This window comes from Temnothorax longispinosus, chromosome 6 (assembly GCF_030848805.1).
Source record: "Temnothorax longispinosus isolate EJ_2023e chromosome 6, Tlon_JGU_v1, whole genome shotgun sequence".
Taxonomy (NCBI): domain Eukaryota; kingdom Metazoa; phylum Arthropoda; class Insecta; order Hymenoptera; family Formicidae; genus Temnothorax; species Temnothorax longispinosus.
The window spans coordinates 7,693,652-7,721,396 of NC_092363.1; the positions used below are offsets into that span (position 1 = coordinate 7,693,652).

Consider the following 27,745-nt stretch of genomic DNA (forward strand, 5'->3'; position numbering starts at 1 on the left):
TATAGCGGTTCAAATAAAAATTCACATAAAATATTACATAATTACATATGTATATGCATTGTATAAATATTGGCTTTGTTTTTATATAGTAAGTTTTTTTCATAATGTTTCATGACGGAAAGATGCTTAAAATTATTAGGCGATTAATATAAATTATTTATTCTTTCTGCATTATTCGTATGGTGAAGATTTTGTATTTTTGAAATAAAGTGCAAAAGATTAATAAGCATCTATATAAGTGCATTGTGTGTAAATCAAACAGCGAATTTAACTTTATTATATATATATATATATATATAGGTATATGTATATATGAACTGATAAAAGTGTCATTCAACAAGTGCATTTAACAAAAATAAATCCTTTGTTATAGCTTATAATTTTATGTATACATAGTTTATATAACAGAATCATACTATATTTGCAACAATTACTTGCGAAAAGTTCTAAAATTTATAGCGACGGAAACAATACTAATTTAAAAATTATGGCGTTACACATCTTCAAACAAGTTCACATCGAACGGTGCTTGATCACAATTCACGTGATATTAACAAACTGGATATGAGGAAAATACATTTATCTAGACATCTGTGAAATATTTGTAAAGTTGTTAAAACAAATGTAAGTGATATGAAAAAAGTAATTTTCGAGACTATCATTCTATCATTTGTTCATCATTTATAATATATATTTCAAATAATTCTGTATACATATGCGATAAGATAAACGCGTTGCAGCAATTATGCTGCGTTGCACTTATCTCTCTCAGGACTATATTGTATATTTCAAGATAAAGAGATAGAAAGAGTTTAGAAGGCAACACAGATTTCAAGCTCTGTATTTTACTCATTATCCAAAATTGCTCGGCGTGTTTTACATATCTTACGAATATATCGTATCGTATAGTAGTAATGACGAAAAAGCATCGGAGTGGAGTACCTTGAATACATGAGGACCTGTTCGAACTAATTTATCGAACTATATTACAGAACAATAACTTACATTGCGCACACTGTCTCTATTTCAACAAATAATATACAGAAACAGCAGTTTCTTATTTAACACAAAGAAACATCTTGTTTCACTATGGTCAATAATCGCTATGAAAAAGTCGGCTAAATCATCTTTAAATTATCCGCCGATAAACAATAGAATTCATCAACTGATCTTTATAAATAAATATTTATAAATACATATTACATATTAAAATATGAAGGTACATGAAGATTATTACATATCATTTATCGAATCGTATAATATTACTTTCATGTGAGAAAGGAATGATCGATTAGTGTTATTATATGTTGCTTCGTACGAAATCCACTTTAGGGAAAATACAGTGCTGTCTTCGCAGCCTTTTTGGCGCTACAGTTATTTGTGTATTTGCTCGCTGCTTTGGTTTTCTTTTTTCTTTTGTTTTCTCTTAGATCGGGGAAACACTTTGAGACGCTAAGATTACAGTTTATACTAACTTTAGACTATAAGAGCTTCAGTTTTGGACAACAACAACAATATTCGTGCGGAATTCACTACTTTATTATGCAATAAAGTAGCTCTCGATGAAACGATATCTATATATATTTATAAATGTAACACCCGATATATAAGCTTGTTACAACACACTAGCCATGCAAAAAGATACCGCACCGCCTGCACGGTTCGTATGTAAAAGTAGTGGATATATCGTACAACAGCAATCCAATTATTTGCGTGAATTTCTTTAACGATTCGCCTTTCATATTTATGTATATGTATATAATCAATAAATATCGGTTCTTTTTGCGTAATATACTTACACGGTATTCGCTTCTTTTTCATCAACTTTTTTTCCCTTTTTTTAATTCTAATAAAGCGTTTGTATTACACAATCGCGTTCTGGCAGTTGACGGACTTTCATCGAACCATCTGCTCCACACGAAAACAATCGACCCGCAGAATCCACATGTAACTGGGTAACGCCCTGGCAAAACAAATGATTACGTTATATCTCCGTTTCGCATTTAAACGAATCGATAATCACAACGCTACAGTACCTGTCCTATGTTTTTGAAGAAACTAGACCGTGGATGTTCACTAGGAAACGAGTAGAGAAGAGAGTGGACGGTCAAACCCCATATCTGTGGACAAGATGTTTGCTCATTACCGTTTGGAAAGAGTTCACGGCAATTCACATTGAGAAGTCGCGGTTTGAAGAGGTAACGACTTGTTTTACCTTAATATCACCATCACCTGCCCCACTAACGAAAAATTCTTCGTGCGGATCGAGCGCCAGACATTTGATAGCCGATTCGTGCGCTTGGAATCTCTGCCTCTGTTGCCGTTGTCGTACGTCGAATATATTAATGTCGCCTTTCTTGCCGCCGCTGATCAGCAGCTGATGCTGCGGTGCCAGAATCAAGGCGCTGGCTCCCTGATCGTGACACATGAAGCCTGAAGAGACACAATCACACCGTTAATTCACACCGTAATTACAGGAAGGAGTAAAGGATTATTAATCCGATTATTCGTTAACAAATTAAATCATATTAGATATATGATGTGCACAAATTATTCGTACCTTGTACAAGAGATTTGTTTTGCGGAAGTAACGTATCCCATAATGCTACGTTCCGTCCTTCCGAGCCGTGACCCGCGGTAGCTACAAGACTGCATGCGCCAAGGAAGACGAAGTCTGAGGTCACTTTACTGTGGCACTGGTAAGTCTGAAACAACATAATCGATAGTGTTAACAGCGAGCCGTCTCAGACGTACCGAGAGATACTTTCAATGTTTTTTAGACTGATTATAAGATTCTTACGAAGAATGGTCGAGCCGTTCCTTCTCGGCAGGCCACTTGAAATAGACTCAATTGGCCATCGGAATCAGCCACGCCGAACTTGTTACCGTGCTGAGAGAATCGCACGCGGGTCACTTTGGCAAAAGTCCCAGGTGCTCTTGGAGTAGCGACGGCCGTCTGATGTCCCCACTCCCATAACGATACAGAACCATCTTGCGATCCGGTTAAGTCTGATGTCGCCATATAAAAGAATAACAAACATGTTAAAACTCTTCCGTAATTTCAGCGTAGTCGTGAAGAATAGAAATTTACTGTATTCGTGCGTTTAACAGAACAACAAATATACTCACATAATGGTAAAAGCGGATGGGAAGAGATTCTCCTGATTCCATCGATTTTATGCTTCAGGATCTGTCAGAATAAAATACAGTCGATTGAATTTGCGAATGAAAAGATTGGAGATAAAAATATGTACATTTATATATGTAATATTCCAGCAGAATTAAATGTAACTTCATAAATACACATTCAGCAATATTAAGATATAACGCAGTCTGGGTGTTATGTTAACGCAAAATAGGTTTAATAGAGTTGCACATAATAAACATGTAGCATGCGTTTCAAACGTTGCAGCGAGTTTCCACTTAAGACAATTGCAACTAGTATTCGGCTGAAACTAGTTTTCGGCACTAGCTTGCAAAATTAGCTGTTCTAACGTTTATCTCTACGGGTTAGCGTTGAAAACGTTGAATTAACATGTGAACATGTACACGAATGTGGATTCATATTGTATGACGAAGTATAATGGACTTCTACGCATCCAAGTCTTATAAGCCTTGTATTGAGAGAGTATGAAAAGCGTGATATTTTTAAAATTAAATACATTGGATTATTCGTGAAAAAATTATATGTACAATCAGTCGAAGAGTTTGGATAGTACATGCATTAGATCCATATTTCAATCATGTTCATTTAATATGTTCAACGTAATACTTGTGATAAGAACAGTGAGTTTCATCCATGAATATAACATTTATGAAAATGTAGGAGCAGATGAAACACCGTATTTGCCAATCGAATATACGCTAATAATTCTTTCTTTTAATAAAACCTTCGTATCATATAATTGTTATGCTGATAATGTAAGCAAAGAAAAGTACAAACCAATGCACTGTGCATGTTGACCTTTTATACAAAATGATGGCTAAATATTTCTAAAAAGGTCTTACGGTTGAACTGTAAGATCCTTTGAAAATTCAAGATATATCTGACTTGTAATATACATGAAGAGTTAAAAAATGTTCAACGATCTCAGTGATTTTTATTTTTATTTTTTAGATAATCTCGAGTCTTCACAATAAAATTTCAAGCTATAAACTTACGAGCTGTAACATATTACAAATCAGATACCTGCTTGTTACCCAAAAAAGTTAAACATGAAAATTTGCACTAGGATAGACTAGGGTCTGTTAGATGTAAATCTCACCGGCTTTAACAAGTGTTTGCTCCTATCGGCAACAAATTGACAGAAACGCAGGTCGTGGGAGCCAGGAAAAGCAGGCATCCCCTTCATCTGAGCGAGCGAATGAGCCGCCAGTTCAGTGACGCAGACCAAGTTAGATGTTAGGTAAGCATTGAACAAGCAACATTGTCTCCGTCACCACTTGTGCTACCCTAACCGAGTACACCATATTCATGGCTTGCAAGGCTTGTCTCGCAATGTCTCTTGCCTTTATATTCAAGAAAAGTGACGTACGAGAAAGTTGTTTTACTTTTTAGAATTTGATTGATCCGATCTCGATCAGATGAGAGAGAAATAATCATTTAGTTTTAGACAGGTAGAGATATGATAAATTTGTTTCCAATATTTATCATGTAAAACGAGCAAGCCTTGAATTCAGCCGTATCCTGATATGTGAAACAGTGCACACTTTGGTCTTAATATATATATATGTCATGCAATAAATGGTTTCTTCATAATCATAGTTTTTTGCCTTTAGTGCAAAATACTGCTTCTAGACTCGCAGCGTTTTGACTGTCAATGCGTCAAAGCATTGCCTAATGATATTACCTTCGTATCAAAGACAAAACAAAGATATTATTACGAGAGACACGCCTTAGATGGAGTGATGTCAAACAATATACAATGTATATGCAGAAACTTAGTACACATATAATGTTTCTTAGAATATCCTAGACAACACGCTTCCTAGTTAAGTCAGCATAAATGGTTGTAGGTAAAAGCTCATTATATAAAACCCCTCCTTAGAACCCCTTATTTTGCCAGGAAATTCTTATTACAAATACTTGTAAGCGACTTAAAACTCATATATTAATCTTGGAAATATTGCAAACATTTCCTCAGTTATAATAAGTCAAGCATATATAATATATATAATTGTTAATATATATAATATATATAATTGTTAATTAACTTCATTAAATATACAATCTCTTGCATAGTAATGATTAACTGCACATTTTTTACACCCCACGCACATATATGCATATTAAACAATACATAGTGAGATTTACAGTTACACTCAAAACAAAAATAAATTCTCTCTACTCTCTCTCTCTCTCTGAGATATAATAACAAATAAATGAATGCAATATAACAAAGAGGATAAGTGAAATTCATATTTTATTCTTATTAAAATAAATTCAGCATTCAAGGGTGATATATCAAACGGTAAGTGTAGCACAAATATATAGATAAGAAATTAAAAAAATTAAATTCTTTACATAAATTGTAATTTTAGTTATATTTACAAGATTTGAATTATATTTATAAAATATGTATAAAATGTTATATTAAAGCATATATAAAATATCTTTTTTCTCTAACTTGTCTTATCATATTTAAGATTATATTATAAGTTCTATCGAGAGACATTTCATTAATATTTCTACGAAAAAATCTCTTAATTTATGATATATATAATAATGCGACTTTTGACGTTATTTGCTATATAAATTGCGATATAATCAGAAAACTCACCACGCTCGCGCCACGTCCACTCTGACTGGCTATACCTGAGTGGGTTTGGGGACTGTTTTGCTGAGGACTCTGCGCTAACAAAGGACGATCTGCTGCTGTCTGCAAATGATAGGTGTGTAAAATATGCAGTTTATTATTGTGCGAATATAAAGATATTGTGTTAAGCCACACCTGTATAACTAAGAAACTGGTTGGCGGTACAGGCTCTGGATCAGGTTGTTTATTCAAGTTGATAATATCAAATTCGCATTCATCTTCCAACCACGACGGAAGTTCTAGGAGCAGGGAAATGTTCATCTCTTGTACTTCCCGAGGTGTAGCAAGGGCCATTAAACCTGGGTTTACCTAAACACGACCATCAATCACACAATATTACCACATGTTACAAACATCTAAATAAAACTTCTCAAGGCAATCTAAAAATCTGCTTGCAAGTTTCCTTAGAAAGTAATTATCATGACTGGAAAAATAAGAGTTAAATCAGGTACCTGATTAAGACAGAAGGCACTGATGCTATCTTGTTCCTTATGGATGATTCTGACTGGTTCTGGTAAGCTTGTAGTGCCACTATCACTACCCTTATCTTCTCCAGTTCCACGATGTACGCCGTCAACGACTGACTGACTGCTTTCAAGTATCGTTGACATGGATCTTCGTTTACCAAATACTGCGCGAATAAAAATATCCTGAACCATTTCCTGTCTAACTAAATAACACCACAGACGATTGGTAGGCGCTGCGGATGCCAATCGTGTACTGAAATCATGAGAATATTTTTTTTCTATTTCCCTCATTCCTTCGACTTTTAATTTTTAACTGAACAAAATGTGCTCACTTAAAGGGTGTATTTCCTTTCTCTAATAACGATCGATATTTATGAATAGCAGGTTTTCCAGGCGTGGGAGAAGGATCCGGTGCACAGCCCGGTATGTAATTCGCTGGGGGTGGACCTTTAAATTCCAATTCTTCGCGCAAAGACTCTTGCCATAGAGCAACAATGCCCAAAGTACCGTGGATTAGCGGGCTACTTACAGGTAATTCTAGAATAACAAATGCATTATCTTGTTAATATCATTGTGATCGTATATTATATATATATACTTAAGATATTATTTACAAAATATTTCATACCTTGCATTTCTATACCGGCAACAGTCATAAAATCTTGTAATTGTTTTTGCAGTATTTTAACTATTGCTAATCTCATTACGCTCCAACTATACGAATTGGAATTACTATGCTCTGTATTATCCTTTGGTTTACTCTTTGGTTTCGAACCCGTGTCAAATACATCTTCCTCATCGTCTGTAGAATCTAAGTCAGATACCGCAGAATCGGAAGAATCATAATCAATTTCATCAGCATATTCAGTCTCTATGCGTGGCTGAAAGAGCATTATATAATTAATCATAACAGTAAAATAATGGTAAAAATAATGTAGACAAATTCTTTCGATATTTATTTCATCCATACCTTCATGAGAAAATAGGAGATCATGCTCATTTGCGGCGAAACAAACTGTTCTCTATATGTAGGCTTATCTTCTTTCATATTTGGCTGTTGACCCGTAAATTGTCCTAATAGTTTCATATTCAGCTTGACACGTTGTTTAGTCAACGACGTCATGGTATTCCACATACCACTGGCGGTACTTTGAATGTCACTGGTCATACTATCGGTCCGCTCGACACTAATCGTGGTACCGCCCTGACAAAAAAAAACACAAAGATAAAAAGCAACGTTCGCGAAATATAAAAAGGGAGAACTGACTAAAACTAATTGTACCTGATTATTAGTCGTGCTTGCTACGCGCAGTAGCTTCTTAACTCCCCCGCCGAAAAGAGATGACCATGTATTGTTATCGAAGTGTTGTCCCACTAGTCTGTATAAAATGTGACTGTCGCAACTCGACATGGCGTAAATAAAGAGACTCATATATGTCGCCACGAAAGCTTCGCAGAGCAGAATATTCAGCTTCGGAGTGTCCTCGTCTTTCTCCCGAGCTAACAACGCACGCAAATTTGTTACGCCTGGCCATTTAGCAGGTGAGGTAGTTATGCATACACCATCATCCGTCGAATATCGTCGATGATATCTGTTTGAGGCTACTAAATGACCACCCGTCGTTTCTACCTCAGCGACTACCGGGAAACTGAAAGATAATCAATATATATGTATAATCAGGGACATCCTGTATAACATTTAATTGATTCAATTACAATATAAACATAATAACTTACCTATCTGGCTGATGATGTTTCATAACGAACGTGTCCGAATCGCAAAGTGATTGATAAATACAGGCGCTAAGTGCTACCGCTAAATCTCTCATGATGAATACTTCGCAATAATGCGTATTTCTGTTAGGCATCGGTGGATTGCGTAGCTCTACTAAGGTCTGCAGCATATCATGTGCGAGAGACTGCAAAAAACAATGATACGATATTGTATATCAATACAAAAGGAATAAAGGAGAATAAGAAATTTTTTAGATTAAAAGAATAAAAGAAAATTTTCACGAACCTGCAGATGTCGAACTGGATCAGCAACGACAGTCTTGTTGCAAGCGACGCTGGCGCTTAACAGAGGTAGTGTAGTGGGGAAAGGAAGAGGACTGAGCAATTGTTGTTGAGTCTTTTCTTGTTGCAATTCCTGTAGCAAGAGTACCAATTCCATTCTTACTGACGCTAAACCGCCACCCGATGCACCGTGCAATGAACAATACGATAACAATGTCCTCAACAATGTCTCGTTAGCTGAAAATAACACGATGCTAATAGATTCTGTTTTTATAGACTGTCTTTTAAAAGTTAAAATATTAAATTTGCGAAAAGTTTGTTAAATACAATAATTTCTGAAATTAGAATGTTTATATAACAATTATATAACATTGAGATAAAATTAATCAACCTTTCAACCATTTCTTCCTCTTTGCAGCTCTCTGTACTTTAGCCTCAAAATCTAACTTCTCCGCTACCAGTATTTGATGTAACGTTGGCTGCTCGCCAGGTTTATATGGTGGCACGTCATCGACCATGCCGCCTTCATCTAAAAATTATTCTTCTATTAGCATCACTATCGATTTTTATTAATCCATAATTTTTAAGAAATTATTACTATGTTATTCATATGTTTATGTAAAATAAAAAAAGATTTACATTCTGCTGCGTTGTTCATGTCTCCGTCTGCATTTGTGCTGTAGCTACAAAGTTGTCTTAATGCGTCTACTTCTCGTTCCAACCATACATATAGTTGATATCGTAGCTGACCTCCGTCTACTTCAAAACCTGTCGCTAACGTGGACAGTTCTTCCATTAAGATTTTCAAGCATGCCACAAATTTCAATTGTTGCGCCATAATATCCAATTGTCCAGCTGATTTTGCTACGTCTTCTAAAATATTTTCATTAATAGTAAAATTGTGTAAGAATTAGTTCACAAGAAAAAAAGGAGTCTTACTGTTATCAGTTTCTGATTTATGCGAGTTATCCTGTTCTTTCTTGTCAAGTTTCATACTCATGGGAGGACTATCAGCGTCCTCAGCTTCACCCGTCTCATCATCATCCCAGTTTAATTCTAATTTATCTCCTTTCACGCGGTTGCTACTTTGAGACCAATCAAATGATGGCGTACCCCAATCTACATCGGCATCTAAAAGCGATACTTGGTTAACTTCATATATTCTTAATACATTTTACTTAAAATAATGATAGCTCTACATACCTTTATTGTTTACTGCATTCGACTCATTTCCCCAATTAATAATACCGGTATCTATTTGAGCATCTTGAGCTCTGGCCTTACTTGGACTGTTCAATAAGCCTATTATAGAATAGAAAGATATTATATATAGGATAGACAGATCGTAATATTTCCAATTTAGAATTTACAGAGATTGTCAATTAATGTATAAATATATGTATTACTTACTTGGTGAATCTTCGCCATTTGTTTCCATAACTTTATTAGGTAATTTAGATAAAACTTCAAGAGCGAGAGCTGGACAACCAGCTTTAAAGTGTGCGTGTGCCGTTGTGAAATACAGTTGTCTCTCCAATGGTGTAATACTATCCTCTAACAATAACTGTTTATCTGGTTGATCTGGTCTCTTTGTCTCTGTGCCATAACTGAATCCCGAAATTACTACGGAGTGTCCTTTCTTCTTATCTTGCGCGGTGGACGCGATATACTGTCTGATTAATAACGGATGTGTACGAAGATAAACGTAGAAATTGAAAACGTTTGGGTTTGCTAAAATAAAAGTTAAAGGATAAAACGTTTATTCTAGGAGTTAATTTATGTACGTAATGCACAAAGTACATCAATATTATTTACCTGTTGTTCCTTCTGGCTTATCAGATTCATCGTCATACTGCGGATGCATATGACCGACGTTGGTCAAAAGCAAAGTATTGAGAGAGCCAGAATGATCCTTCAAGATCCACAGAGCCATGCTACGCAAGAATGGATCAGGATGCGCTCTGCTCATATCTTGATTTTGTCCATCTTTATCGCAACCTAGGATTTCTTCGTACAATAATCTTCTCATATTAGGAGATGACGTATCATTCTCGTAGAGTCTAACTATCACCATCGCGAGTTGGATATCGTTCAGTTTATTCAAGCATACATCGATGGCATCCTTCAAAGCTCCAGCAAGTAAAAAGAACGCGGCCGCATGGTCGAATCGTTGCTTTCCAAGCAGAGCGAAAGCGTTCTTCAGAGCCGCTTTTCTCCATCGATTCTCGGCGAAATTATTCGAGAAGAAGGCAGTCATTCGTTCGTCTCGCTTATTCCTAAATAGACCCCACACTAGATTTTTCTTTTTCATTGCTAAGTAATAGATAGCCGCGTCTAAAGGATCTTGCTTATCCTGGAACGCAGCCTTCGCTATTTTATCTATGCATTTCTTCAGCACCGTATTGCTCCTAATCCACCAACCTACGCCAAGTTCCTTCAGCACAGACCACTTTGGTTGACCTTTGGCATAAGACGGAATTAATCCCAACAATTCCTCCTCGGATTCAGAATGAAACGCCCACACGAGGTTATTCGACGCGACACCCTGCTTCTGGAATTGCGCTCTTTGTGCCAACGGTAAGCAGCGTATCAGATAATTGTAATGTTTCATTGCTAAGAGGAATCTGAGGCCGCAGTCGTCCAGCGAATCGGTAGACACAGTTTCGCCGTCCGGAATGCCTGTTAGATTCTCCTTGGCGATTGCGTTCTTTGCCGCGTCGATTGCGAATCTTTCCGCGAAATCGACATTACACGTAGACACGGTATCCGCTAAGGCGAGTAGATGCATTTGGTCGAGACTGGAGAGTCCCGGGAGATGAGTGTGAGTCAAGAGACGCGACAACAGTCTGCCTTGTCTGGGACCGAAGTGAGATATTCCTTGTCTCTCCGGCACTGAGGATCGTCTATCCTTTTGCCGCGAACGTTCATAATCTTCGTCCAACATATCGTCCAACGATTCTCCTTCATCCAAGTTGCTGTCGAATAGCTTGTTGTAATCGTGCTTGTCCTCGTTCTGCTGATGCGGTAAATTCGTTTCTTTGTCGGCCATCAACAAAGTCCATAACGGGAGTGGAGAGATGGATGTAATCTCCGCGTAATCCAGCGTCAATTCCTCCGGTATCTGCGTAGTCGAACCTCTCGGTTCCAGCGGCGATGTTGTACCCATGTAACTCACCGACATCGTTCTCGATCGGGACCAACCGCGCTGCTTCACCAGACTCTCGTCGTCGGCCCGCAAGTTGCAGGAACTACCTATACATCGGACGAGATGCGCCAGTATAGCCTTCACCCATCTGATCTTACCCGAATTTAATAGTTCCATCAGCTGCTTAGGATGATACTGCGGTAAAACCGGACAGGCTATCCTCGACGCTTCGAACAATCCGTAATCCGGCATGTAGTCGAAACTCAAGTTCTCGTTCTGTATACCGCGCTTCTTCTTGGCATCCAGCATTGTCAAATTGATACTACTAACGCGCGACAAATGTGGCATGGAAGACACGTTTGCCAGTCGTCTCTGGGACGTCTCGTGCGCCAATGTGCGTAGATCCTCATCGCGCAAGTTTCGACTCGCTTGGAACTCGTCGGACTCCTGATGCTGCAGATTCGAATGGAAACAATCGTTCTTCGGATTTGGTTTCCACTGTGAGTACACATGCATCTCGGAATCCATGCCGACAACCAGAATGCCGTCTCGCACCCAGGATATTTGCATGGGTAGTGGCGGTAGACCATCTGCCGTCGTCAGCTCGATTTTGCGCAATTTCATCCATCGGATCTCGTCAACGAATTGCGGCTGAGCCAGTGACGAAGTCTTTCTCAATATCGGCCTGTTATTACTCTGGGATTCCTTCATTGCTTTCATGTTAGCTTGCGCCAGATCCGAACACACTGGAGTGAATAGCATAATCTTGGAACCGACGCCCACAGTCAGAATATGCGAGCCGTCCTCTTTAGATACCCAGTCGAGTTGCACCAGATGCTTCTGCGTGAGCGGGCATGTGTTACCATTCTCTATGATCGATTTCCGCAAAGACTGCAGGGTACTGAACGACGGGACCGCCAGCAGGCCAGCTTTCGTGGAATCGCCATTCTCTCCGTTTCTCGAGGATCTTATATCTTCGTGACTGAGGGTCTGCAACACCTGAGTAAGCCGTTGCTTCTTCTGCAAGAATCTACTGTCGTACAAATAGCTAAGGTCTAAGTGCTGATCCACCGCTATTCGTGGTAGATGAATATTCTTCAGATGAATCGTGTCTTCCAAGATCCATTCGCTGCCACCTGTGCTTTCGCATTCATATATAGCGACACAAAGATTCACGTAGCGCGAATCCGGATCGCTCTTCGTCGGACGCGTAAACGATTTTCCGTACTTATAGGCGCAAGCGATGCGTCCGCTGTAAGCCGCGCTTATGTTCAACGGCTGACCGGTGATATCAATAGTGGATTCCTGGTCTTTTCTGGTCATCTCCCACTCGCACCATTCGTAATCCAGCTTTTCGTCCGGCCTCTTCGTCACTTTGCATTTCCAAAATCGTACAGTGCTGTCGCTGCACGCCGTCACAATGATATATGGCGCAAAGCAGGCGGGATATATTGAGGAGCTACTTAAATGTCCCGCGGCGGGAGCGGCGTGAATCACCTCCACACCGTCGGGCAACGGCAATTCCTGCGTGCAGACTTTCGTGGTGGTAATGAGGACGTGGCTGTTTTGATGGCGACGAGGCAAGAACGTCGAGTCCAGATCACCCTGACTCTCGCGACGACTCCGGCCACCGGTTTGACTGGGTCTGCGTGAGCGTCTACCTTCCGCGTGGCTCAATCTACCAGGCGTTCCCTCATCGTCTTCATCCTGAACCAAATGAGAATCTGGCACATACATCATCGAGCCTGACAAACCGGTAGTTTCTGGTTGCGATGCTATTACCAATCGCCACATATGCACAGTGGTGCCCTGCTGCGTACGCTCAAGAACCACTATGTAGAATGGCTCTTCGAAGATTGTCGATTGTTGCAGATCTACCATAGCGTCCAACGTGGACTCCATGAGTCCCAGATCATTGGCCGATGTGTCAATACCAGGCTGCTTCTCGTCGCTTCTCTCGCCCGTGATTAATTGCTCTTGAAAGACATGGAGGAACTGCGTGTTCTGCCAATCGTGAGTAGCGTCAGCAATAGCGTCGAGCTGTATAACGCATCCTGGTCTCGCGGTCGATTGTTGAGATACTATTTTTATCCTGTCGTGAATGGAGTGCCTGACGCCATCATCCGATGACATATCCGTCGAGAGACTGGCCATGGAATCCATCATCCTGCTTCTTCTCTCGCTGATCGACACTTCGGCTAGTAACGTTCTAGCGTCAATGACAGCTTGATAAACCCGCAAACATTCTCCGTCACTAGCTACGAAGCAGGCACTGGGAGAATTGGATAAATTGCCCAGTGTTGTGCTTGGCAATAATGTCGGGATCCAGGCTACATTACTAAACGCCGATATCTCGGGCGAATTGATACGCGCCAATTCAGAAACTCCACCGCTCTTGGACAGAGGCCCCACGGCATCTACGCGCCATAATATCAATTCGCTGCAAAATCCAGTAGGTGACATGATATCCTTATCTTTACAGGAATCGTGTTTAATGCCGAGGTTTTCGTTGGATTCCGTTGATTGAGTACCAGAAAACTCAGGTATATTATGATGAGAGGTTGTTACAAGTAGAGGTAAGACAGGATGGCAAGTAATGTCGTTTACACGGAAGCGATGTCCGGAAGCTCTACATGCATGCCCTATGCTCAACACCTGTGAAAATTTCGTTTTGTCTGCAAACGTTAATTGCCATAAATTCAAAGTACCATTCGAGTGCTTTGATACCATAGAAACAATCGGACTAGGGTGGGCCAACAGATCCGCGTCTTGCCCATTTTTATTATTTTCCAACGCGTTAGTTTCCGTTTTTGTTTGATTTTGATCATTCGTATTTTCCATATTTTTCAGTAGTTCTTGACCTGCTTTTGAGGTCAAGGTAGATTGCTCTTCATCTTGTTCTATGAGACTAGGTAAGGGAGTCGCGACTTCACTAGGATCGCTTGTTTTAGTCGAGGATTTTGCAACTTCACGAATATTCAATAAGGGTCCACCAGTATTATGAGAGTACATTGATACATTGTGACTCATTGTCGACGCGTCGCCGAGCGGAAATGCGTTCGGAATACGAGTGGAAAATGAAATTTGTGCCTGTCGAAAAGACCCAGGATGATATTCGTCCAACCATTCAATATGCCAAATCAAGAAACTTCCGTCTATCGGATGTATCGAAAACAGCAAATCTGGATTGTGGTGCCAGTCACGTAGCAACGTTTCTATCTTTGTGTCCAACGAATCTGGCGCGTGGTTCATCGTAGATGTTGCATCCGTCGCTATAGAATTAATGGAGGTTGTATTGCTGTAACATGTTTTATTTTTGTTTTTAATAAAATAGTATTTTATACAATGTATTGATATAATTAACAAAAGAGAAATTTTGAAAATTTACCTAAGACTGGGATGAGAGTGCACACTGTGTGCTAAACTGTGGTGAGATGAGGTAGTATGTGCAGTATGATGTTCGTCACTACTGTGCTCTTCTTGACTCATTGACCGGCCACCGACTACTGGCTTCTGAGCTGTTTGCAGCCGAACTCCTTTTTCTAAAAGTAACATTTAGTATTAGAGTAATTACATCTTTCGTTTCAACAATCTTCAATAAAATACGCAATAGAGTAAATTAAATGCATACTTGGTGTACATTCATCCTCAGAATCATGTTCCACATGTTCAGCTTCTTGTTGATGTTGTAAACCTTCCTCTTTCTCCACTACTTTACGAGTTAACTCTTGCAGTATGTTTTCGGCTTGCATGGTAAAGTGCATTTCTTTGTTATTTAGCCAGTGTAGAATAAAATTCGGTTCTCTTTCGGGATCTCCAGTAATTAGGCTTGGTACTAGTGGTATATCTATAACATGAACGTATACTATCCACTGACGATTACCAATATTTCAATAATTTTAGAAGAATATAATACTAAAGTAAAAAAATAAAATAAAATAAAATAATTTTTATCCTACTTTATCTATTGCATAATAAACATTAATACTATACCAGTTTCTGCGTTGATACTGGCTGCCAAGTGGAAATGCATTCCTGGGTAATGACCAGAAGTTTGATAACTATTATGAAAATCGTGTACAGAATATGTAGATGGAAGCGTTGGTAAAGTCGGTGCTGTATGGCCAGCTTGATGTTGCTGCTTAGCATGTCGCCGAATATGAAAACATGTTCTATAAACAGAAAGCTTTATGTATCATCACCTTATTTAAAAATTTTAAAAGCATCGTAAAAATAGAGCTTTCTTTATGCTTTAAAATAATGAATAAAAAATATTATGTTCTTCGTACTTCATATGTTTCAGTCGTTGCATAAATCGATGTTTGTGCATATTATGATGACGATGTTTGCCATGATGACCATGCCTATCGGAGCCTTCAAACTGACTCATATTAGCTAAGCCTTCGATTTCAGGTGGTATCGTTTCTGCCCACACTCGACAAATATTATCACGACACGATGTGACCAACATATTGGATACAGAGCCTCTAATTTGTGACAAAAGAAAAGACGATTATTAAAAGCAAATATCATTTGCGTATATTGTTTAATATATATTAATATTTTTGCTGCAGAATCCTCTTTCGCAGAAGCATGAATAGTATATTTATTATATGTTATTATATAAAGAATCATTACGGTTCTTTTCTTATTTGTGTAAATGTTAGTGTGTAAAAAAAAACAATATTTTTCGAATAGAATGGTATCTTGTTATGTTTCACAAATAATATCAGTTATTATTTGATTCCGCTATCGGTTTACTTACTTTGGCATATATTTACTTGTCTTGCGCCAAGATAGATGCGTTACAGCGCGCGGATGTGCGACATAAACAAAACTAAAGTTGTCACTACCCACGGACTGTGCAAAACTTGTATGATCTATGCTTCTTGCTGGAAATACTAGAAACGAAAAATAAATCCATAGTTTGTAGAAACTGTTTGTAGAAAGACCATCAGTTAAATAATTTAGTAAAATTACGTACATTGTTTGTTTTCGAACCATATTTTGACCAATCTATCATTCATTCCTGTTGTTGCAAACAGAGTGCCGTCGGGACTAAAACTCATAAGATGAACTGGTGTAGCCGTACGACACTTCCATACACAATTCCAACCGCCTGGATCATTTGGAATAGATGTATCCCCAGGCCCAGGACTCTCAGCTTCCCCTCCAATTGAGAACGTCACCGTACCAGCTGTTAAAAAATAAATTTGTTTTAACAATGTAGTAAAATTGTTTCTGGACACAATAAAATATACATATCTGGAACTCAAATAAAAAAAGCTCCATATTTAATAGCATCTTCATAATATAAAAAATGATATCTTAATCATTTGTATAAAATTATAATTATTTGTAATAACTTTATAATAATAATGCGTGCTCATATCGTGCAATATCTAGATGTTCAATGTGACAAGCATAAGGAGCGTTTTTAAAGCGTTTTTAAATCATATCACAATTATCAATTTTTATCTGTTTGCAATTTTATATGTATATATAACAAAATCAAAATTTCAATCAAGATTTGCAATAGCATCAGTCACAAAAATAATTTTGTTAAATTCATTCAATTGCATTTGTTTCGACTCTCTAACTCATTCTGACTGGATGAGATATGCAGGTGATGGTTCACCACAATTACAAATGCAGTGCGTTAATAAAGCTGTGATATGTTAACTTTAACATGCAAGTGACATCAACATTAAACGTCCATTCTTGAAAAGAATGAACTCACGATCCTGAGAAGTATTTGCTGTAACATTATGATTATTTCCGGCCGTGCTGACTTCTTCCGTTTGTAATGTTTTCGGCTTTGTAGCAGTAGGTAATATTGCTGTATCAAGTAATGAAAAATACGATAATTCTAAGACTTTGAAATTTTAATCAAGTATTAAATACTCATAAGAGAGAAAAAACATTTATCTTATGTCACGCAAATGGAATATCTCATCATAAAATATCGGTATATTTTAGTACAATTTAAAAATAATTTCCCATTGTTATACAAGATTCACTTAAAATATCAATTCATTTTAAAATATCATTTTATTAAAATAAAAAAAACTATGAGATTAAACTTACAGTGCTCTTCTTGAAATGGCATGATGTTTTGATGCCATAATTGTAACAGTTCGCCGCCTGTTAACAATCTTGTCCCTTCTAAATTCCATGATAAAGAAGTAATATTCGATTCTGTTTGCAGACTTCCTGTTTGAACCCATCTGTATTCTAATTGCTATAACAGAACATTTAGAAAAAATTTAGTAAAAATCTTTTTAAACACGTTCTTAAATACGCATCTAAAACTGTAAAAACGGGGAGAAGCGCTGATACATACATGTGAACAGGTGCTGTGTATAAGCGGCGTTGGCTCGAAAATGCAGACTTGGTTTTCATAGGCTGCAGCTATTTTTCCCGTATCTGTACTACAGTCCAGACAGCTGATCCTGATGTAATTGTGCACAGCTCCAGGAATTATTTGAACTCGTTCGAAATTATTGGCCAAAATCACAATATTGCAGCCAGCTGCGTACGCCTGAATGGAACGCATAGACCATAGTTAATCTATCAAGTACTTTTCAACTCCATGTTTTCAAATAGTTTTACTCGTTATCACACTCTTATCTTATCAAATCTCGATTCTATCTTTCCATCTATCTATAATATGACCTATTATCACTTTATATACTATTTTCCATAAAAAAGTCAAGTTTTTTAACAACTCGACAGTTAATTGCGAAACACTAGCACGAAAGATCAATATTTTAATCCACAACGCATAAGAAAATATATCAGATACGACATGTAGGATGACAAAAAGTAGTATACGTTTTCCGTCGTTCGCGCAAAAAAACCGTGAAGAACTCGTGGGACGTGAACGGCCCACGTTCGCACGCCTAATCAAAGCGTCATTCGATCAGCTGACTTCCATAATGCGAGAGAGTGCGTATTGACTTTTGCGATCACAATCAAATCACATACGAAATTCCGGCCGCGAGGCTGGCCGATCGCCAAGGACGCGCCGACCGTCACCGGAGGAGTTTTATTACGGCACTTACGGTGAAGGATATTCCCTCGACGGAGCCGACCGCGTAGCAGCGATCGCCCGCATTACAGGCACCGCTCAGTATCTGATGACAATTCATGGTACCGCACGCGTCGCACACACACGCGAGACGTTAGATCATCGTCCGGCGGCCGCGAGCCGCCGCGCCGTTCCCGTTCTCGCGTTCGCTTTATCGAAACCCGTATCCGAGGATGCCCGCGTCGACGACGACGTCCGGCGACTCCGGCGGTCCGGCCTCGTCGGGCTGAGGCTCCGCGATCCCCGAACACTCCCGCAGGACGCGTCACGCGCCTTCAGATCGACGCGACACAATGATCGGGCGGCCACCGCGCGGCCATCTTTAAATCGACGTCCACAATAGTCCACATCTACACGAGCGACATCGTCGCGTAAGGTCGCCACTCTCCACTCTCCCTGGCGCTGGCGCTGGCGCTGGCGCTGACAGCCGTGCCGTGCGGAATGCGGATGGCTGACTGGCCGACCGACCAACGAGGAAGGCCGAAGGCGAAGCTGACGAAGGCGGCTGGCGGTGGCGGCTTCCGGAGCGCACGCACGCACCGAACGATCGCGCCGACGGCCGACGGCCGACGGCCGCGCGCGCGTATTGCGAATTCGCGCGTATCGATAATCCGGGAGATGCTGGCGACTTTAAGACGACGGCTCCCACGTCGTCGCCGTCGGGAGCGAGACAGATAGTGGATAGGGATGATATGGATCGTAATGTAAACACGATCTGTGATTGCCTCAGGTGAGCGACGTTGGAGAAATAAATCGACGCCTAAATAATCATTTCCAAAAAGGAACGATTTATCGCAATTTATTATGTCTCAAAACTGACCGATGACATGCAATCAATTAATTCGCAATTTCTTCTTTTTTACAGCTATTTAATATAAAACTAATAAAGGGGCGACACTTGGATCGAACTCCTATTAACTTTAATCGGTGAGCAATTACTCAACAACCCTCTCCTTTCCCGGCAAAATTGCTCGCTATAAAATTTCTATGTAATTTGATATTCGTTAATTAATGACAAAGAATTAATTATTCTATTCGTGTTAATAACTGTAAATCGTTGCATCTTCTTTTGTGACTCGAAGAGAATGAATTTTTGGACTCGTTCTTAATTCCTTTTCTTCTTCAGTCTCAAACATATCGATGATTCGATTTATTGTTATTAAATATTAATTGCAACATGGGCGTATCAGTCGAAGACAAAGTTTAATTTGCAATCGCGTTTTGTAGTATTTCGTCTCTTTTAAATTTATGTATCTACAATAACATGAAATTGTAGCAACAATTTTGCAGTAAAAATTATTAGCGACGCTGAGGGATTAACACTGGGAAAAAAAAGTTGGTCTCTTGTAGATGTACACTGCTACACTGTATATTCGCTTGTCGTAGAGACTCGCTTTGAACGAGGCAGGTGAACAACACGTGTAACATATGTATGTCGAACGCGCCGTTCACGTACACAAATGTCGTTTAACGACAAAAGAAGAAAAATGCACGTTATAGCGGCCCGCTATAATCGAACAGTGTGAGCTTCTTCGGGAAAAAAATTATTCACCGTGCGATCATATCGATCCTTTGTTATTAACCGCCTCTGTGCTATATTTAGCAAATGTCTTTCCGAACCGTCTTTCCACTAAAGCGTAATTGAAGCGCATTGGAACGCGTGCTCTTCTTCTCTCTCGAATTACAGCAGGAAAGGTCTTGGAGAGGAGGAATCGAATCCAGAGGTCTGATGGAAATTGTGTGATTCGAGGGAGGAGAAAGAAAAATTTAATCCTGCATTCGAGTCGGTGTGAAACGGCGACGCGATTGCTTATCTTACGAGGAACTAACACTCGGATACGTGCGTGTCATTAATTGCGACCAGTTGACACCAATTATGAAGCATACGCTGGCATACTGCGTTCCTAATGATGTAACCGAGAGCGGAATGAGTGAAAAATATTTTCCCAACTCGTATTGCAAGGCGGTGTACAGACTTAATGTTAAAAGAAATAGGAGAGTAAATGCCTTCCTTTAATTACGAAATTAATGCGACATTGTCTCAAAATCCTTGGTATATTTAATCAACATTATAAGTTTATTATTACAAAATTATGTAAACATGGAGCGATAGGCACATTATCATTATTTCAACAGAATCAACAAGTATCTCATACACATTTCTACATTAGACATCCAATTCTAAACACAGACATTTCGCCAATTTAAAAGGACAGAATTTTCAAACATATGTATTAAAAAATCGCATCAAAAGCTTTGTATTATTTCGTGATATGACACGAGTGGCATATCACGCGAAATTAAAATTAGCGAGGAGGACGTTTTTTTAAATTCTTTACACACAGCAATGCAGCAGTTATAATAAATCTTGTTGTATGTAGGTACACATTTACATATCATTTCCGTAAAGAAAAACGGAATGAAATCTAAGGATTGCAAATTTTAGCCTTGTGAAATAAATATTTCTTTCCTAGTTCCTAATCCATCTGTTTTTTTTTTTTTTCAGATTTTGCGAATGATAATCAGCGTTGTGTGTTTGCGCGACGATTGATATTAATGAATCAAATGCCACCTCGCTCCAGTGGATTGACAGACTTGCAGTATCTGCGAGGTAAGGGCAGTAAATGCCGTGTGCAGGCGTATGTGTACGCGCATGTGTACACATTCGCGCAGGCAGATAAGAGAGGCATAGAAGCGAAGATATAAAAACCTAATAGCTGCCTGGTCCCCCGACGCATGCTCCGTTTCAGGGTCTGGCTGTGGGGTGATATCCAGTCGGGTAAGAGAGCTTCGTCTGGTCCGCGTCGATCATTACCTGACGGAGCGCAGAGCCCGTCGAAGACGCGACGAAAGGGAAGATGAGGGTTTACCCGTTTCTAATCGCTTCTCTACGCCCTGTTCGGCGTCGCGAATACTGAGGAATATACCATCCCCGTATTTCCACCCCGTCAAGGGAGCCAAGTCCATGTCCGTTAAGCGTCGACGAGTCTCCTGGTCTTCCGGAGGTTTCTGTCAGAGCGACCGGCTACTCGGCTCGGGATAGCTCGGTGCCACCAGATCCAGGCCTTTATCAGCGATTAAATAAACGCGGCCCGACATCGACTGTCGACTCGTCTTGGGCCCGGCCTTGGGCGACCAGCGACCACGTCATCGGCATCCCCGGGATACCCGCGCGTGTACGTAGAGACCAGTGCATACGCTGCGTATGGTGTCGGTGTGCGTACGCGGTGAAACAACACACACCACCTGTGGCACATCCGTCATCCGCCGTCGTATTTACGTTGATGTCTCTGTCATACATATTATTGCTCTAATTGGAAATTCAACAATGATACCATTCATCTCGGCGGCTGTTTCGAACGCCGCGTGGATCCTGGAATCAAAACCAATGTAACTTCGGTGAGTTTTATCGATGTACGATCGCAAAATGTGGATTAAATGTAGATAATAAATTGGATAAACGCATAAAGAATTCACACGCACGTAGATAGAATTTACTGTTTTTTTAAATGTAGAAAGCAATTTAGCATTATCTGTAACATCTAGATATATATAGCACAGTATATTCTATAAATTTTATTTAACATCAAATGTTTAGTTAGAGTAATTTTACAAAACTATATCTCTTTATCAATCTTTGCAACATAAGTTGTAGAATTACCAAAGTTTTATCTACAACGATCATAATTTATCACTCGCAGTTATAGCGTTTATTTGTATGAAACTCATTCGTACACAAGGAATGAATAAATTACTTAATTAATAATTTAAAGATATAAATAAAAAATATTAGCGATGAAGAAAGCTGTATAATGATCCGTGTCACATTAAAGAATTTATAATCGCGGCACAGGGTCTTCGTTATATCTTCGTTCAGAAATAAATTTAATTTATATCCGATTATTGCCACGTGTCTGTAACATCGAAGTTTGAAAGTACCGAATTTATATCGGTTTCAACCCCCTATTTTCGCCGTCGATCATTGACCAGTATATGCGCGGATGGCTCGAAAACATGAGGGGTCGTGCGCGACGATCTTGTTAGTGAATTAATATCAAGCCAATGATCACAGAGAGAAAAAGAGAGAGAGAGAAGGAGAGAGGAAGAGATAATTCAATCTAAAATTACTATCCGTATCGTTCAACATCGGATTTTTATCTTTTATTTTAAATTATTTTAGTTATGCTTTATTTAATATTCCTTATACGTTAAATTATCTAAAGTAACTGAATATTTCTGATACATATAAAGTAAGAAAAATTCTGCACCTGATTCACATAAGATTCTTTCGTTTGACCGAAAATAATTTTAATTGCGAAGGTCTAGGACACGGAAATTACCGTCGTCGATGATACTACGACCAATCAGATGTCTATATCGTCCCATTGCACTATGAATATGAATGAACACGAGAAGAATTTAATGATGGGAACGTTGGAGCAGAGAAAAGAGGCTTTCAAGGAGGACGAGGAGCTCATGAGAGAAACTACGAAATTTATTAGCGAAGTGATAGAGACCGCCGCTACGGAGGCTTCGAAAAGAAAGATTCAGTCGGAGGTAAACGACTTTACGATTTATTAAATTAAAAATAGTTGGGTATATATTATATATCGTGAAGATTGGGTAATGCAATATTTTCTTTTTGTGTTTCAGGGAGATGGCACAGGCGAAGGTAAGTACAAATCGACCACTTACGTTCTGATTTTTACGATTCAAATGTTCTAATTTACGGGATTGAAACATTCTCAATTGACTCGTGTCGGCTATAACAAAGGAAAAGAAGGCGGAAAAAAATAAAAAATGGTAAATATTTTATATTCGGAGAGATAGAGGAAGAAAAAGTAGGTAAAGAGTAAGCAAGAAAAGGCAGATGATTCATTAAATGTAGACTACTAGATCGCTAAATTGCTAGATCGCTAGAGATAATTAAACAAATTTATAGATATCGATACATAGGTAAATATATAATAATTAAATAAGCAATAATTTATTGAATAGACGCAAATTTGAATCGCCAAGTAGAAATATGTTCGTGTTCGTGTAATACCTCCGTAAACTATACGGGAAAATATGTAAACAAAAAATATAATGGAAAATCAAGATTATAGGAAAGCAAGATCGATATTTATAAACTAATCATTTAACTTTTTTGTCAAGTTATTAACAGCTAAGTTATTAACTTATTTTCTTTCGCACTCTTTTTTTCTTACACATTTTCCCGTGCCATCAATAGCAACGGAGATATTTCAGATGATCAAGTCGGGTGGGACACCCCGTAGAGCTACTCGCAAAGTAGAACGTCGCGCAATTATAATTATCTTTCGAGATTGATATTTATAACACGCTGGCTATTCGTGTGTGTGTGCAGGTAGTAGATTGAAGGGTGGCGATACCATCGCTGGCTGGAACAATCGAGCGCGTGGATTCTGCAATCGTATTCTGAATGCGCTTTGCCCGTGCTTCACTAACCATGGTAAATCGTAGAGCGATTCACGTAGTGACCGTCGCCACGCTATTGCCAGCCTCCTTTACAAACAAGTAGTTTTGCATAACGCTCTCATCGTCATATCGCATCACCATCAGGCTGCAGACATCCTCCCATATATCATCTACAGGTAGATGAAGAACGAGTCGACCACACCGATCAATTCACGTATCGAGCCGGTCTCTGTGAAAACGCTTGTTTTAATCACTTCGCTAATCGGCGAATAACGATGTTCTTACAGTCCACATTGGACTATTATTTCTAGTATGAAACCAATGGCTGATTGCTGTCGAATCGTTCGGTATTAATCATTCGATAAATCATTCGATTATTTGTTTCGATCCTTTGATGTAGATTTTTACAGCACGTAACATATTTACAGTTCGTCATTAGACGTTCTTTCAAAGATGTTTTGTCACGACCCGCGCTTATCTCGCAAGATCTTTTGATTATCATGTGCAAATTCATTAGATGGTACTGTAAACTTCTTCACCTGGACATTTTTACAAATCAGTTAGTAGATCCGTAGCAATTCGGCATGTTTCATCATCGAATAATAAGCGTAACTGGAAACCTCAGCTTGGATCGAAGTCGGCAGACTGCAGACTGAGGGTAGAGAGCGGAAGTTAATAATCAGTTAAAGGAAGAGGAGAAGAAATATTTTTATTTTCAAACACAAGCGAGCTGGGCGTTTTCAGAATGCATGCTAATTTTGCATCCCAAGCGGCGCGAAAACGACAAGATAGTGACGTTCTTCGCGCTGGTGCACCACTTGCATGCTAAGAATATTTAGATGTGGCAAGTGAACGATGGATATACAATGGATATGTATTCTTTTCCCTTAGAACTGTTCACCTGGACTCCGTACCGGTATCGCTTCACAAGACCTTAACCGTTCGATGACTCCCCGGATTTTCCGTTCCGTCGTGCGAGCTTGCCACAAGCTAACAAAGAAACAAAATAGAATTAAGTTCTTTCCATTGTTAAGTCGTATCTCGAGTCGCGTATCTCTCGTGCGGGCCAACTGAAGACATCGCATATCCTATTTGAAAAATCGGCGCGGCTTTCTAAATCTCGATCTGGCTGGAGTAGAACACGTCGTTAAGGAATGTATTAATCGTGTGTAAACAATGGAGAGTACCGTACGTAACACACGAATCGTCGTTGTCGACGTACGCCCTGATAAATCTTTCTGATGTCTCGTGAAAAAAGACGAGAGTTTAATCTGCTGTGGCTGCTGTGCAGCCGGGCGTGAAGGAAGCTACATTAGTGTTCAATGGAAGAGGTAACTATAGGTGTAATTGGAAGTGGCTCGTGTACTTTTATTTCCGAGCAACTGCATCGCCTTGTAGAGCAGTTTGATGAAAAAATATGGCAATAGTTAGTTTCTTATTTTGTTCAACTTTGAGATAGAGTCACTTTTACTATTATGCCTTCCAATTCTGTAAAAGTTTCTCAAATGAGGACCTTGGCAATGATGCCGCGTGACGAATAGTTCCTCTCGCATTCTTCGTTGTTAAACTTGCTTTGATCTAACGTATATAAAAAAGGGACTTTTATATACAATTAAACAAAACGTATGTTTCGATTTTAATGTTTTTACCTTTTTCTCTGTAAATTTAGTCAAAAAAAAGTAATGTGTGTGTGTATAAGCTAATTTTATATTATACAAAAATTGAATAATGAAATATTGGAGTTTATAAATAACAAAATGTAAAAAAGTTAGAAAGAGATGTGATGACAGATTACATTATCGAGGTTTACGGAATGAATAAGATCTGACATATCGGATATTTGAAATTGTAAAAAGATTATATTATATTTTGACAAACGTTATATCGTGTGACATATTTTAACTTAACGGTTCACAATTTGTTGAATATCTGAAAGGGATACGACACAATTTTCAATTAATTCAGAGATATAAACTGGAGATAGTTAACATCTGTTCAAGTTTGAAGACATTATCAAGCATAGCAATAATGCATGTGAAAACTAGAAAATTTATATCAAGCTGTACACTTTACGTGTATGTATGTGTCATAGAACGTCAAACAAGAGAATTAGTCAAACGTACTGTGTTCCGTGATGTCGTCAATATTAGTTTTGGCTTTGGGAAAATTTATCAAAGAGGATTCCGTTATAGATAACCGTAAGGCTATTGCTTGTTAGGCACAGGAGAATTGGATCAATACCGTTGGTATATGGAACTATCAACACATGTATCATTATTATCAGAAATGTAGGTGTGTGAGTAGTATTATCTTATTTATTTCTTCCCGAATCTGTAAAACCTCGTTAAGACTACAGAAAATGTTACTTGTGCTCGAATCGCGTTATAATGGAGAAATTAATCGGTTGCGAAGATAAATTTCAATAATTAATCGACTACGTTTTCAAAGCGCTGTGTGTTATCCGTATTCACATTGAATGTACCTGTGTCAACATTATAAGCCGTTAGATATAATTGTACAGTTACATCGTTACACAGGGTATTCTCGGAGAAAACACCATATACATGTGACAGTATATCCAAGCTTCACTTGGAACAGAGTTCAAAGTCGAATTTCTCTCAATAAATATTATTCAAATCTGTCTGTGCTTATTCTGGTGGAAGATCTGATTTCACAAACAACTGATTCGACAAAATGTCGAGGCAACCGTCCTCGACATTTGCCCTTTATTTTGGAGTATTCTGTAGATATTTCAAAATATATTCTGCAATATGTCAAAAGAAAGGATCGATACAAATCGTTTGCGGTTTATATCCCTGTGTAACGTGTCACTAACCGCGCACGTAAACGGCGATGACTATATTTCGACGTTGAATACATCGGCGGAACATTGGAAAGGTGTTGGAAAGAAAATCAATATATCCACGCGGCCCTCGTTTTGGCCACGAATCGCCGTTGCGGAGCATGTGCCGCCTACTGTATTTTCACTGGCAAAAGCTAACAAAAGCGGGTGTGCCCTTTAAAATGTCGCCTTTTCGCTCTTAATCGTTCGTCTATATGTGCATATTTTAATTCCGATACCATATTATAGTGTGCAAGGGGCATGCTAGGAGGTTGCGGGGGTCCAATGTGTTTATTTTCTTGCACACACGTACCCATATAACACACACATACATATACACTTAGCAGATTGTCCCTGATAATTTGCTGAACTGAATTTTCATTCGCATATTCCCGGAACAAAGAGCGAGACTACGCAAAGAAATATTTCACGTTGCCTATTTAGATGTATAGAGGGATCAACAGTGTATTATGTATATCAGAGAGACGAGTGACAATCAAATGTGTGTGAATTATGTCGTGATATATGTACATATATATATGCGTTATATATAAATACAGATATATATATATATATAAAATTTAATATCGCGATGAACTTTGTATTTTGCGTTACCGGAACACTCAATATGTAAAGGAAAAATATATTATATTGCATCGTTATCTTCACATCTTCGGTACCGCGAAATCGCAAGCTAGCGGCCATTGGATAGATATCAAACTACCAGACACGTACTATCGACAGACTCACCGCACTTATGAAAGTATTATTCTGAAAACAGCTGTCACGTATATAAATACACAATAAATATTTACGTTAAAAAGAAGAAAGCAATCTGTCATTCTTTTTACACATACAATATATCCCTCAAAATTTCCTTTATTTCTTTATTACATATTTCTCGGATTAGGCGTCCTTTTGTTTTTGCAC

The 27,745-nt window shown here is 38.7% G+C and overlaps 2 protein-coding genes across 9 annotated transcripts; one reads left to right on the forward strand and one right to left on the reverse strand.

Moving 5' to 3' along the window:
- Positions 1 to 360: 360 nt before the first annotated feature.
- On the reverse strand, positions 361 to 18,986 carry Rbcn-3a (rabconnectin-3 alpha). 8 transcript variants are annotated; one of them, XM_071781547.1, is made up of 32 exons: positions 18,509 to 18,986; positions 17,788 to 17,985; positions 17,532 to 17,685; positions 17,185 to 17,283; positions 16,429 to 16,641; positions 16,210 to 16,345; positions 15,734 to 15,931; positions 15,438 to 15,616; positions 15,076 to 15,291; positions 14,833 to 14,986; positions 10,115 to 14,742; positions 9,710 to 10,030; positions 9,503 to 9,601; positions 9,239 to 9,430; positions 8,939 to 9,169; positions 8,691 to 8,828; positions 8,304 to 8,536; positions 8,021 to 8,202; positions 7,566 to 7,932; positions 7,254 to 7,487; positions 6,912 to 7,164; positions 6,616 to 6,820; positions 6,269 to 6,536; positions 5,952 to 6,125; positions 5,781 to 5,879; positions 4,266 to 4,352; positions 3,130 to 3,190; positions 2,801 to 3,009; positions 2,561 to 2,705; positions 2,216 to 2,433; positions 2,037 to 2,120; positions 361 to 1,963 (listed from the first exon to the last, which is right to left on the reverse strand). In XM_071781547.1, the coding sequence occupies exons 1-32, from the start codon at positions 18,593 to 18,595 to the stop codon at positions 1,847 to 1,849; spliced, it is 10,179 nt and encodes a 3,392-aa protein (XP_071637648.1). In that variant the 5' UTR covers positions 18,596 to 18,986; the 3' UTR covers positions 361 to 1,846. The 8 variants fall into 8 exon arrangements, with proteins under 8 accessions (XP_071637648.1, XP_071637647.1, XP_071637652.1 ...); XM_071781546.1 differs by having other exon boundaries at positions 8,939 to 9,172; positions 18,509 to 18,985; XM_071781551.1 differs by lacking the exon at positions 17,185 to 17,283 and having other exon boundaries at positions 18,509 to 18,985.
- Positions 18,987 to 19,088: 102 nt separating this feature from the next.
- LOC139815015 (uncharacterized) lies at positions 19,089 to 27,645 on the forward strand. Its single transcript, XM_071781600.1, has 8 exons — positions 19,089 to 19,264; positions 19,400 to 19,461; positions 21,041 to 21,145; positions 21,285 to 21,933; positions 22,855 to 23,091; positions 23,188 to 23,206; positions 23,903 to 24,007; positions 24,865 to 27,645. The coding sequence occupies exons 5-8, from the start codon at positions 22,903 to 22,905 to the stop codon at positions 24,909 to 24,911; spliced, it is 360 nt and encodes a 119-aa protein (XP_071637701.1). The 5' UTR covers positions 19,089 to 19,264; positions 19,400 to 19,461; positions 21,041 to 21,145; positions 21,285 to 21,933; positions 22,855 to 22,902; the 3' UTR covers positions 24,912 to 27,645.
- Positions 27,646 to 27,745: the final 100 nt, after the last annotated feature.

Bases quoted from the DNA above. Each gene is read 5' to 3' on its own strand.
- LOC139815015 (XM_071781600.1), top strand. From the start codon at position 22,903: ATGTCTATATCGTCCCATTGCACTATGAATATGAATGAACACGAGAAG. The intron at 24,008-24,864 runs GTAAATCGTAGA...CTTTTCCCTTAG, and splicing joins CCCGTGCTTCACTAACCATG to AACTGTTCACCTGGACTCCG.
- Rbcn-3a (XM_071781546.1), bottom strand. From the start codon at position 18,595: ATGAATTGTCATCAGATACTGAGCGGTGCCTGTAATGCGGGCGATCGC. The intron at 15,617-15,733 runs GTACGAAGAACA...TTCTGTTTATAG, and splicing joins CAACGACTGAAACATATGAA to AACATGTTTTCATATTCGGC. The intron at 7,488-7,565 runs GTACAATTAGTT...TTTTTTTGTCAG, and splicing joins CAAGCACGACTAATAATCAG to GGCGGTACCACGATTAGTGT.